General features: G+C 43.1%; 1 protein-coding gene across 1 annotated transcript in view; it reads left to right on the top strand.

Moving 5' to 3' along the window:
* The window catches only part of MTHFD1L (methylenetetrahydrofolate dehydrogenase (NADP+ dependent) 1 like), a 147,013-nt gene extending 136,452 nt beyond the window's left edge, over positions 1-10,561 (top strand). Inside the window, exon 20 of the mRNA XM_021706589.1 lies at positions 10,362-10,561. Coding sequence (XP_021562264.1) covers positions 10,362-10,561 — 200 coding nt within the window. The remainder of the gene's footprint in view (positions 1-10,361) is intronic.
* Positions 10,562-13,207: the final 2,646 nt, after the last annotated feature.

The raw sequence follows: 13,207 nt of genomic DNA, 5'->3' as shown, positions 1-13,207 counted from the left end.
TTGTTTTTTCGAGTTGGAGTCTCACTCTGTCGACCAGACTGGAGTGCAGTGGCCGCTCCCGGCCACCGCAGCCTCGACCTGCTGGGCTCCGGCGATCCTTTCCGCCTCAGCCTTCCAAGTAGCTGGAACTACAGGCATGCGCTACCATGGCCGGCTAATTTTTTTTTTTATTTATTGTAGAGATGAGGTCTCGCCAAGTTGCCCAGGCAGGTCTCGAACCCGTGGGCTCAGGCAATCCACTCACCTCAGCCTCCCAAAGGCGTGGGATTACAGGCTGAGCCACCGAGCCCGGCTTCACCTGACTCTTTCTTACCCACTGTCATTACTCTGACCCATGTCTTCCTCTGGGCTCTGTCCTGGCTTTGTCCAAGCCTCTCCACATTGCGCCCTAGGCAGCTGCGAGGGCTCATTTATTATTTTTATTATTATTATTATATTTTTTAGAGTCAAGATCTCACTTTGTTGCTCAGGCTGGACTGCAGTGGCATGATCACAGCTCACCGCAGCCTCAGACTCCTAGGCTCAAGCAATCTTCCTTCCTCAGCCTTCTAAATAGCTGGTACTACAGACACATGCCACCACGTCTGGCTGTGTTTGTTTGTTGTAGAGATGAGTTTTCACTGTGTTGCTCATGCTGTTCTCAAACTCCTGGGCTCGAGCAATCCTTCAGGCCCGATTTCCCAAAGTGCTGGGATTACTGGCCTAAGCCAGCATGCCTGGCTCCTTTATTCTTTTTTTTTTTTTTTTTTTAAATAAGGGGGACGGGCAGATCGCAACTCCGCAACTCCCAGGCATCCCGCAAAGTAGGCGGGTCACCTTGGGGTCAACCTTTACCTGCTCAAAAATTCGTCTCACATTAGCAGTGAGGATTCGGGTGTCACCCCGAATCGTTATTTTCCTTACTCATAAGTTTAAGGCATGGCTCCTTTATTCTTAGCAAGGACAAGACCCTGTGTTTCTTCGAGGGCAGCGAAGGTCGCAGGCACAGTCCCTGAAAGGATGAATGTGTTGCTGATACAATCATGTGCCTTGAACAAAGATGTTTGTAGATTTAAAGAACAACTTCCCGTAAGTCTACAAAGTAATGTGTAAATTGAGCAGTGCTTGACAGAGGATTCTCTTCACTTCATTTCTTTCCTTTTCTTTCTGAGTCGGAGTCTCACTCTGTCGCCCAGGCTGGAATGCGGTGGCACGCTCCCGTCCACCGTAGCCTCAACCTGCTAGGCTCTGGCTATCCTTCTGCCTCAGCCTTCCAAGTAGCCAGAACTACAAGCACACGCTACCATACCCAGCTAATTTTTTGATTTATTGTAGAGACAAGGTTTCACCATGTTGCCCAGGCTGGTCTCGAACCTTCGGGCTCAAGCAGTCCTCTTGCCTCAGCCTCCCAAAGTGCTGGGATTATAGGCTGGAGCCACCATGCCTGGCCACTTCATTCCTTTTCATGGTGCATTTTCCCTGTCCAGTTTCCAGGTCCCTGGAAATGCGCCACAGGATCAGAGAGAGTAACACAGAAGAGCTTTTTCTTCATCTTCAGGCTGTGATTGTGCTTTATGACCCTAAATGGAAATGCATTGACTGTCAACAACACTGGAATCGCTGCTCCCTGGGAGCTGCCTGTGCTGTTGTTTCCGGCACTGAGGAGATTATGCAGGCTGGGCTTGAACGATCGTTAAATTGATCTGCTTGCAAGAGCCTGGCAGTCTAGACAATGCCAGCCAAACCAGCAGGTCTGTCTCTCCCCTTCCTAGACAAGATATCTTCAGAGCTAGATTCTGTGCCCAGAACGTTAGAATACCTAACTGAGATTCAGAGCAGGAATTACATGTTTATCTTATTGTGTGTGCACAAAGCTGAATGAAAACCTTATGTATGGAACAGTGCTACTCGGCTGATGATTTATGGCGAATCTAATATTTTCTGTCTTTTTTTTTAATGCTTGTTGAAACTCGGTAAATTGATAGAATGACACATTACTGGGTCTCTGCCTTTGGTTCAAAAATTTATGCTCTGCCTGTCTTGTCATTTTTAAGTGCAAGATGGTTTATTTCCATCTTAATTTCTTCTAGAATCATCAGGTTGTCATACTAGGAATTAATTAATTTCTTCTGTAATCATCAAGTGGTCATACTAGGAATGCTGGCATATTTACTTTGTTTTCTTTTCTTTTTTTTTTTTAAATTGGAGTCTCACTCTGTTGCCCAGGCTGGAGTGCAGTGACACACTCATACCGCCGTAGCCTCAAACTGCTGGACTTAGGCGATCCTTCCGCCTCAGCCTTCCAAGTAGCTGGAACTACAGGCGCACGCTACCACACCCAGCTTATACTTTGTTTTCAAATTCAATAATTAAAATTTATTTTGTTAGTTACGTTAGTGGTCCCAGAAAAAGTTATTGCAGGGTTTTTGATGCTGTTCTTTCCTAGGAAGCTTTAAAATAAATTTACTTGCCTCTTGATGTTTATATAGGTCGAGCATCCCTAATCTCAAAATCCAAAATCCAAATTGCTCCAAAATCCAAAACTTTTTAAGTGACCTTGTGGTGTCGTAAGTGGAAAATTCCATACCTGACCTCATGTGACAAGTCGCAGTCAAAATGCAGTAAAAACTAAATTACTAAAGCGTATAAGGCATAAATGAATAAATGAGTACATAAGTGAATTTTATGTTTAGACTTGGGCCTCATCCCTGCAATATCTCATTATGTGTCTGCAAATTTTCCAAAATCCGAATAAATTCAAAATCTAAAACACTTCTTTCTGATCTCAAGCATTTTGGATAAGGAATAGTAGCCTGTACTTTTTTCCTCCTGCGGTTTGTTTTCATAAACTGCTCAGTAAAAACTTTTCTGTGCCATCTTTCCATTATTTTAGGTTAAGGCATGTGAGTAGCCATGCCAGGCAGAATTCATTTCTGTTTTGGGTTAATTTCCTGGGGTCCAGTTTGCAGAAACTATGAGGAAACAGCTCTGCTCCCATGCAATCATTCAAAATCCCAGGACTCTCGCCGGGACTGGGAGCACCACTGTTTGCCAGAATCTGAAGGGTTAAAGCCCTAGGCATAGTCATGACATCGTACAAATGTTCATGTTTTCTCTAAGAACATGGGCACTATTTGGATAATAGATTTATAAATTTAACTCTGGAATTTTAATAAGGGAGTAAAGATAACATGTATAATTTATTATGTATATAATTGTATATTATAATTTTAAACATGTATAATTTATAATTCTCATCTAAACTTTTTTCCAAATTAAATTTATCATTGGTCAAATTTATTTTACAAAACGTGATTCATGATGGTTCCAAGTAAGGTGAACCATTGTCTCTAACTAATTAACTCTCTAGAAAAAGGAAAATCTGAGTCCTGGCCCGGGTATGGTGGCTCACACCTGTAATTTCAGCACTTGGGAGGTCGAGGTGGGAGGACTACTTGAGCCAAGGAGATAAAGACCAGCCCGGGCAACATAATGAGACCTGGTCTCTATAACAAAATCAAAAAATTAGCTGAGCTTGGTGGCGCGTGCCTGTAGTCCCAGCTACTCGAGAGGCTGAGGCGGAAGGATCACTTGAGCCCAGGAGGTAGAGGCTGCAGTGAGCTGTGATGGTACCACTGCACTCCGACCTGGGTGACAGACTGAGATCCTGACTCAAAAAAAAGGAAGGAAGGAAATCTGAGTCCTGATACCAAAGCACATCTAAGTGACATTATCGGTGTTTCAAACTTTTTATGACGATCGAAAATGTATCGGTGTGTATCTGTGTCCTCTTTACACTGCTTATCTTCTCCAAATAAATCCTTAAGAACTTTCTCCAGCCAAACTCGGTGGCTCAGCCTATAATCCCGCGCCTTGGGAGGCTGAGGTGAGTGGATTGCCTGAGCCCGCAGGTTCGAGACTGGCCTGGACAACTTGGCGAGACCTCATCTCTACAATAAATCAAAAAATCAGCCTGGCGTGGTAGCGCATGCCTGTAATTCTGGCTACTCGGAAGGCTGAGGCGGAAGGATCACTGGAGCCCAGCAGGTCGAGGCTGCAGTGGCCGAGAGCGGCCACTGCACTCCAGTCTGGGTGACCGAGTGAGACTCTGACTCAAAAAAAAAAAAAAAAAAAAAAAAAAAGAGCTTTCTCATGCTCTGTACCACCGGCCATCTTCCCCCAGAGTATATACAACATGGCCACCACCAAAGAGGTGAGAAATTGGAAGGACACAAGCTAATTTTACTCTTGATATTCCTACTGGTTTCTTCTTCCCGTAGGTCCTAATATGTGTCCATTGATTCTACACACTGTATAGAAATGTGACTCTAAGAAATTTCATAAAAACATGTAATGAAACTGGACTGGCCAAGCACAGTGGCTCAAGCCTATAATCCCAGCACTTTGGGAGGCGAGAGGCTTGTCTGAGCCCGCGAGTTCAAGACCAGCCTGGGCACCAGGGTGCGACCTCGTCTCTACAATAAATCAAAAAATTAGCTGGGTGTGGTAGCACGCACCTGTAGTTCCAGCTACTTGGAAAGCTGAGGCAGAAGGATTGCCTGAGCCCAGCAGGTCGAGGTTGTGGTGAGCAGAAGTGTGCCACTGAACTCCAGCCTAGGTGGTGAGTGAGACTCCAACTCAAAAAAAACCCAAGAAACTAAAGACTATCATATAGTACGTAGACAAATCCTAAAGAGCAGAAAGGATTTAGTTTTCAGTAAAATTTCAAAGACTTAAAATGAGTTTAAAGCCTCAAAATTTATTCGTTCTAAGTCAAGTTCATGTTTGTAGCTGCAGTAATAATGCTGGTAGCATTATAATGTAATCATTCATCCTGGTTTAGTCTCTTTCTAGTCACTGAAAAGATAATAAAAATTCTCACTAGCTCACCTTAAGCTCAAGTTCAGAATTCATGTGTTTCTATGACTTTGAACCCAACTTTTCCTAAGTTTATCTGCAGACAGATACAGTTAAATAGATATGGTTACATAGGGCAGAAAAAGGCAGTTAGAAGATTCTAGTTTCTCTCTCCTTTAGCATTGTTCAGGAATTATAGCCCCCAGGGCTTCAGAATGAAGTCTCGTCTGGATTATGCTTGGCTTCTTCCTATACAAAGCTTTTGCTTTTTATTTCTGATCTGTTGTAAAAAAGTAAAATATAAACTTTACGTGAATGAAAGCTGCAGTTCTAATTCACTCTCTCTTTGCAAGACATTATTCTGAGGGTTGAGGTAGCCAGCCACACATGCCCTGTGCACTCAGGTTTATCTCAACCTGTTTTGAGCTGACCTGGTTGCAAGGACTAGTTCTTCTGTGAAACCTCTAGCAGTCTTAAATTCAAGTTCATGTCCAGATGTGGGAAACACACTATGTTGTATATTTGATATATATGTTTGTTGCACACATCATGAAGAGAAAAGCCTTACCATTAAAAGGGCCATGAATTCTGACCGTGCTGACTATTTTCTGAGTACTCATGGAATGAAGGACCACTTAGTGACACAGCAAGGTGGAAGTTCAGTGGCAATTCTGGTGACAACATCCAGGTATTTCAAATAGAAAGTAAGGAAGCTTCAGGAAAAGTTATCTCAGTACCTCAGTTTAATTCTTTTTCAGAGTCTGAGTTTTCCCCAGTGTAAAAGCAAACATGAGAACGTCAGGTCTAAAGCAGTTGTTGCCTTTTCCTCCTCCCTCTGTGCCCATGTGTTGGTAAAAGAACATGCAGTGTGGAAAGAAACCCTAAACTGACCACTCAGTTGGGAGGTGGTGAAATATTTCCTGAGCCTCTGAGAGACCATTTGGCTCTCGAGAGGCCAGATTGCAGGGCCAGTGTTCTCCGCCTGTGTGACCCAATTCTTCTGCTTGGTATTGGGTACCAAGTCCAGGCTGAGGTAGAACTCTTCCTGGCAGCTTCCTCTCTCTGAGGTCAGTCGATCTTCCTTCCTCCCTTCCTTCCTTCCTTCCTCCCTTCCTTCCTTCCTTCCTTTCTTCCTTCCTTCCTTCCTCTCTCTCTCTCTCTGCTCCCCCCACCACCCCTTTCTATCTTTTTTGAGTCAGGATCTCACTCTGTTGCGCAGGCTGCAGTGCAGTGGTGCGATCTCAGCTCACCACTGCCTCAACCTTCTGGGCTCAGGCTATCCTTCCACCTCAGCTCCCTGAGTAACTGGGACTACAGGGGCATGCCACCATGCCCGGCTAATTTTTTGTGTAGACAAGGTCTTGTTATGTTGCCCAGGCTGCTCTTGAACTCCTGAGTTCAAGCAGTCCTCCTGCCTCAGCCTCCCAAAGTGCTGGAATTATAGGCATGAGCTGTCATGCAGGGGATGGAGTGCCTCTCTCAGGCTTCTCTTTGCCCACCAGAAAACTTCCTACCACTGCCCCAGGACTATCACCTTTGACCCATAGACCAAGAACTAGGAGAGGAGGTGATTTGTGATGCCTAAATGAATTGCTCTAAGAGAGAAAACAGGTTTTTGTAGTCAAGGAAGGCAGGAAAGAAGGAAGGGAAGGAAGCATATCCAGGCTGTACTGGGTAGATTTTTTCCTGCAATAATTCATATTTCAGGATCTTATGGTGCATCTTGTTAGCATGATTTATACAATGCTCTTGTGCAGTCTTTTAGGTGAGTGTGTTATGTATTTGTAGCAGTCTCAGAGGGGGCTCCTAAAAAATACCAGTCCCCTTCATCCGGCTGGGACCACAGCAGGCTGTCTTAACCTTGGTGCCACTGACAGTGTGGGTACATCACTTGTGGTTTTGGGTGGGGGTCTGGCCATCCTGTGCATGATAGGGTGTGTAGCAGCACCCCTACTAGAGGCCAGTCACAACCACCACGGATGTCTCCTGACACTGTTCCATGTCCCTGGAGTAGAAGGAAGGGAGCAGAATTGGCCCAGTCAAGAACAACTGAACCCCACTTCGGATCTGTGATTCCGTAGAAATGAATTCATTATATGCGCTAAAGCATGAAAACACCCAGAAGTAAATGTCGGCCAAGACGGAATTCAAATTTACCTGCATACAAGAAAATAAGCAAAAATTTAGAGGCTAGCAAAGGAAACTCAAGAAAGAAAAAGTAGAAATGGGGAAAGCAGAAAGATAGGGTTTTTTGTTAGATAATTAATCTTTCCCATTTTTGGCAAGTTAAAAATGTGCTGTCTTCTGTTTTCTCACTAAATGAATCATCAGCAAGTAGATGATCATGTAAATGCTGGGCAGAATAATGGAGGTTCAGTAATTGTTGGGTGAGAAGAAACGGGTGTTGTTCCGGAATTCTGTGATGCTGTTGAATAAAATGCCAAATAATTCCTGCACTTTGGGAGGCCGAGTCAGGAGGATCTTTTGAGATCAGAAGTTGGAGACCAGCCTGGGCAACATAGTGAGACCCCATCTCTATTTTAAAGAGAGAGAGAAAGAGAGGGAGGGAGGGAAAGAAGAAAGAAAAGAAAAGAGAATGCTATATATAGCAGGGAGAACTTTGGGGGGCTGGGCATCAGAGGCACCTGGGCACCACACTCACTGAGTCATTATCTGAAGAAGGTAAATTACCTGGTGCACAGGAGGAGGTTAGAGTCCATCATGCCAACAATTCCCTCGTAGCTGTAGGAGTTGATGAACCCATATTTCGTAGGACCTCCCTATGCCACGATGATGTTAATGCTTTCGATACAAAGTTGGCAGCTGGGTGATTCCTTTAAAATCTGAGTCCTAGTTGTCAATGCAGCTTTCCTCTGTGTGTGCAGTAAGCTGGGGACATACAGAATGATTTGAGATATAGAAACCATGTCTCTCCTTCATGGAAGAATTTCATACATGCCCCTAGCATTTTGTCATTCTGGTATTTTGTTGTTATGATTGTCACTGTTTTGTTTTCGTTTTTACGTTGGAACTCTGGGTGCCTCATACATCCCCATGGAAATCCTGCTGCCTGGTTTTCCAGTACTGGTTTTTACTGACCATCTGAACCCAGAGCTCTGTTTCCTGTGCAGATTGCTAGCAGTATTTGTCCAAACAATCTCTTCTAACCTCATACCCACTGACCCTTCCTTTTGAGCTTATTGTGGGGTTTGAAGCTTGACTCTAGCCATGCCACAGTCACTACCCAGTCATTTTTGTGCTTACACAACAAGAGTATCAGTCAGCATTTCCTGTTTTCATTCACCCTGTAAGTCGAATAGCTGTAACAAAAGGGAAAGGGACTGCCAAGGCAAATAATCACTGTGGCTCGTGCAAACATTTTGTGGCAAGCCTTATTCAACAGGCAGCTTCTAAAGGGCTATGTTACATGCTTTTCAGGAAAGTGAAATCATGCTAAGCAGACTTGTTTCATGACTCAAGAACAAGTCTGTATCTCATTCAGCATCTACTAATTCTTTGGCTTGTATCTCTTCAATTTATTTATTTATTTATCCATTCATTTACTTATTTATTTATTGACTTATTTATTTCTTTGACTTGGAGTCTCACTCTGTCACCCAGGCTGGAGTGCAGTGGCACGCTCATGGCCACTGCAGCCTCGACCTGCTGGGCTCAGGCAAATCTTCTGCCTCAACCTCTCAAGTAGCTGGAACTACAGGTGTGTGCCACCATGCCCAGATAATTTTTTGATTTATTTTGATTTATTTATTTATTTATTTGAGTTGGAGTCTCACTCTGTTGCCCAGACTGGAGTGCAGTGGCCGCTTTCGGCCACCGCAACCTCGACCTGCTGGGCTCCGGCGATCCTTCCGCCTCAGTCTTCCAAGTAACCAGAATTACAGGCATGTGCTACCACGTCTGGCTGATTTTTTGATTTATTGTAGAGATGAGGTCTCGCTGCCCAGGTGGGTCTCAAACCCGCAGGCTCAGGCAATCCACTCACCTCAGCCTCCCAAAGGCGCAAGATTACAGGCTGAGCTACCAAGCCCGGCTTGTATGAGTATTTTTTTCTGGCTAATAGAACTAGTGATTTTTAAACTTTTGCTCATCACTTCTTACTGTTGGAATGATGGAACTGTCAAATGTTATTTGATGGCTTCAGTTTCTAGTCAGATTAAGTCTTATCTTTTCCTCTTTTTGACATGCTTTTTAAAGATAAACAGCTCTTATCAAAAGCACCTTTTAAGACCAGGTGAGGTGGCTGAAGCCTGTAGTCCCCACGCTTTGGGAGGCCAAGGTGAGGGGATTGCCTGAGCCCATGGATTTGAGACCAGCCTGAGCAACTTGGCAAGACATCATCTCTACAATAAATCAAAAATTAGCAGGGCGTGGTAGCATGCACCTGTAGTTCTGGCTACTTGAAAGGCTGACATGGGAGGATCACCTGAGTTCTGCAGGTTGATGCTGAGGTCCATGAGCGTGTCACTGCCCTCCAGCCTGGGCAATGGAGTGAGACTCCAACTCAAAAAAAAAAAAGAGAGAGAGAATTAGCCAAGTGTGGTGGCACATGACTGTAGTTTCAGCTACCTGGAAGGCTGAGGCAGAAGGATCACCTGAGCCCAGCAGGTCAAGACTGCGGTGCCCGTGAGCATGCCACTGCATTCCAGTCTGGGCAACAGAGCGAGACTCCAACTCAAAAAAAAGAAGCACCTTTGCCGGGCTCGGTGGCTCAGCCTGTAATCCCGCGCCTTTGGGAGGCTGAGGTGAGTGGATTGCCTGATCCCACGGGTTCGAGACCCGCCTGGGCAGCGAGACCTCATCTCTACAGTAAATCAAAAAATCAGCCAGGCGTGGTAGCGCATGCCTGTAATTTCGGCTACTCAGAAGGCTGAGGCGGGAGAATCGCCGGAGCCCAGCAGGTCGAGGCTGCGGTGGCCAGGAGCGGCCACTGCACTCCAGTCTGGGTGACAGAGTGAGACTCCAACTCAAAAAAAAAAGCAGCACCTTTTAGTTTTTCAAGAAAACTGCTTCAGCATATTGTAATTTATCATGACGAGTTTAGAAATTGAAATAGTTATCTAGGGATATATGTGTACCCTAGTGCCTACCTTGGTTGGGCTGTTGTCCTTATAGATTTTATTCTTACAGATTGTTTTGTTTTGTAGTTGATTTTTTTTTTTTTTTTTTGAGTTGGAGTCTCACTCTGTCACCCAGACTGGAGTGCAGTGGCCGCTCCCGGCCACCGCAGATTTGACCTGCTGGGCCCGGGCGATCCTTCCGCCTTAGCCTTCCGAGTAGCCGGAATTACAGGCATGCACTACCACGCCCGGCTGATTTTTTGATTTACTGTAGAGATGAGGTCTCGCTGCCCAGGCGGATCTCGAACCCGCGGGCTCAGGCAGTCCACTCACCTCAACCTCCCAAAGGCGCAGGATTACAGGCTGAGCCACCGAGCTCGGCTTGTAGTTGATTTTTATTAAAAACATTTTTTTCTCTTCCCCAAATTGTTATTTTTCTACTTTCAGTGATGCCAAGTCCAGTGAAAGGCAAAGGGAAAGTGGGTCGCCCCACAGCTTCAAAAGCATCAAAGGAAAAGACTCCTTCTCCCAAAGAAGAAGATGAGGAACCAGAAAGCCCTCCAGAAAAGAAAACTTCTGCAAGCCCCCCACCTGAGAAATCTGGGGATGAAGGGTCTGAAGATGAAGCGCAGTCTGGGGAGGATTAAAAGTGATGATGGTTTGGGGAGAGATTTTATTAAAAAAAGGAAAAAAAAAGAAAAAAGAGGGAGAAAAAAAGAACTTAAGATAAGACATGGTTTTGGCTATGGCTTGACTGATGGGCTTTCAGTGCTTTTTCCATTTGTTCAAAGTAACATTTTCTCTCTCTCTTTTTTTTTTTTTTTTTAAAGAAAACCATTGTATGTTTAAGTTACCTTTTTGTCTATTGGTCTTTTTGCCATCACCCCCCCTTTCCCAATGAAAGCCATGTCAAATTAATCACTGGATTGACTGCTTCATCTTTTTATTTTTAATGGAAGGTATACCACAGTTGTAAAGCAATAAGATTTGAGATGAACACTATGGAGATGTTGCTTTTTGCTAAACAATAGCAAGTTGAATAGTAATCAAAAAACATAGAGAGGTTTTAGTTCAAAATGATTGCTTCTTTCTTCTCTACCTGGACTTTTAAAAATCGGTTGTCATCTAATATGAGTTTATATGTCTGTATACACAAGTATAAATGTCTAAAAAAAAATCCTGACTTTAAACTTCCACTGATGAGGCAGATAGGAGATAAAGATGAATTCTGAATTGTTACTAAAAGTACTCATATTTTTTACCTTGGGGGGAGGGTGGGCAATAGGGTTTACCTGACCTTGTTTGAGGGTGTGGGATTTCTTTTTTTATTTCATCACTTATTATCTCAAAGAGACTCGGAGCCAGTGATCCTTTCATCCTGCTACAGTCTTTAAGGAGCTGGGGGGAAAAAAAAAGCAGGGGCCTACAAAACTGAACTCACTCTTGATTTCATATTTCTTCCTCTAATGGTTCATGTTTTTAAAATACACATGTATCCTGATTTTTGGGTAAAGTTTTGCCAAGGATCCAAAAATAACAAAACCACCCTAGAACTTAATTGGCAAGATGAATCTACACTTCACAGTGGATTTCTTCTCAAACTGACAATGTTTAGGTTTTAAGCAAATAAAGTTCCAGTTAATATGAAACTCAGTCACAAAGAGTTGAGATTATTCCTTTATGAAAACATAGAATTGACATTCTTTTATGCTATAGATGTGCATTCAGATCCCATGAACCATGCTCTGCTTTATTTGGGGGTAGAACATTTTCCCTTTCATACCCTGACTGTTCCAATTCTTCATGGAAACATGATATGAAGTACATCTCTCTGCTTCCTGCTACTACTTAGGATAACACTGCATACCCTACTCCCAGTGCCTATCAGCTCTACTATAAGATACTGTAGGACACCATTTTCCTAGCTCTATTCTTCACTTGGGAATATGTTAAATGCTGCTCCCATATTATTCAATTTGCTCTTGTCTTTTTAGTTGGTCCAACCCTCTGCTTACTGTTCATGTTGCTTAAAGTAGGAGACTAGGACTCAGCAAGACTAGAGAAACCATGCATTTTAGGAGGCCAATGTATGGTTAATAACAGACTTTTTACATGCCTTATGAAAGCAGGAGACAGATCTGCAAGTTTGATCTTCCACATCCTGATACTATGAGCAAGGTTTAAGGGTCCTAGGATGCTAATAAATTTAAAAATTCATGAAATTTAACTTCTGCCTTTTTTTTTATGCCTTTTAATCTAGATTTGCTTCCTCAATATTCTACTTTGTGATTTTCTTTCTGCCTTTTAAGTGACAGCATATTTTTCTAAGACAACGTGGCTTTCTTGCAGGTGTTCCTAGCACAAAAGGTTATTTAAGGAATATTTGGACTTTGACTTTTAAGACACTTTATGGAATATTCTTACTCTAATTAAAAACAAAAAAAAACAGCAACCAGTGGCAGAGTCAATTCCCTGTTGCACTGTGTGTTAAAAAACGAATAAGGAGATTTTAGTACATGGCCAAAAATGCAGGACTTGAACATAAGCAGCAGTTGGACTCTCTTTCATGATGGTTAAATTTATAGTTGTGAACTTTGTAATGAGGCTGTTAAAGATTAATCTGTTTGCTTAACTGGGTTTGTTCAAGTGTCCATTTTTAACAAAAAGGTTTGCATTCATATAGTAAAAGACCTACCAGTGTTTCCACCATACACTTCTATTTTTTAGGAGTTTATAACTTTAAGTCTTACATTCCTGGTAACATTTGGGCTTTTCTTAGGTTATGTTTCATGAATATTGGGGAGAGGGCTCTTTTAAAACTTCAGCCTCAATTTGTGTCACATTCTCTTTCATATATTAATCTGCACTAACATGTCTGTGATACACGCACATATTTTAGCAGTTATCAAGTCTTCTAGAATACTTGTGTGCATTTGATAGGGCGTCTTGTTTAGGGTCCCTTTTTAAAATTAATTCATTAGATTGGAAAATGCATTCTGTATTTCTAATAGACTGAACAGAAGAATCTGTGTCCCCAAGTGAGACCGGCTCTGAATGGCCCTTGTTTTCTCCACTTTTTATTCATGTTTTAAAGCACTCTGGTCTTCCCCTCAAATCATGCATGCAAATAGGAGGACAGTTATGGTGACTCAACTGGAAACAGGTGCTCAATAGTCAGGCTTGATAATGTCAGGATGCATTACAAGCTGTAAGCTGATAGTGACTGGCCATTGGCACCATCCTTGACTAAACTTCCTTTTCTAGTGTGCCTATGGTGAAATGGCAATAGCATT

This window comes from Carlito syrichta, unplaced genomic scaffold (assembly GCF_000164805.1).
Source record: "Carlito syrichta isolate Samal-C Ts95f unplaced genomic scaffold, Tarsius_syrichta-2.0.1 Scaffold315803, whole genome shotgun sequence".
NCBI lineage: Eukaryota > Metazoa > Chordata > Mammalia > Primates > Tarsiidae > Carlito > Carlito syrichta.
Note: the sequence above shows the minus strand (reverse complement) of the source record. Positions and strands in the feature narration are given on the sequence as shown.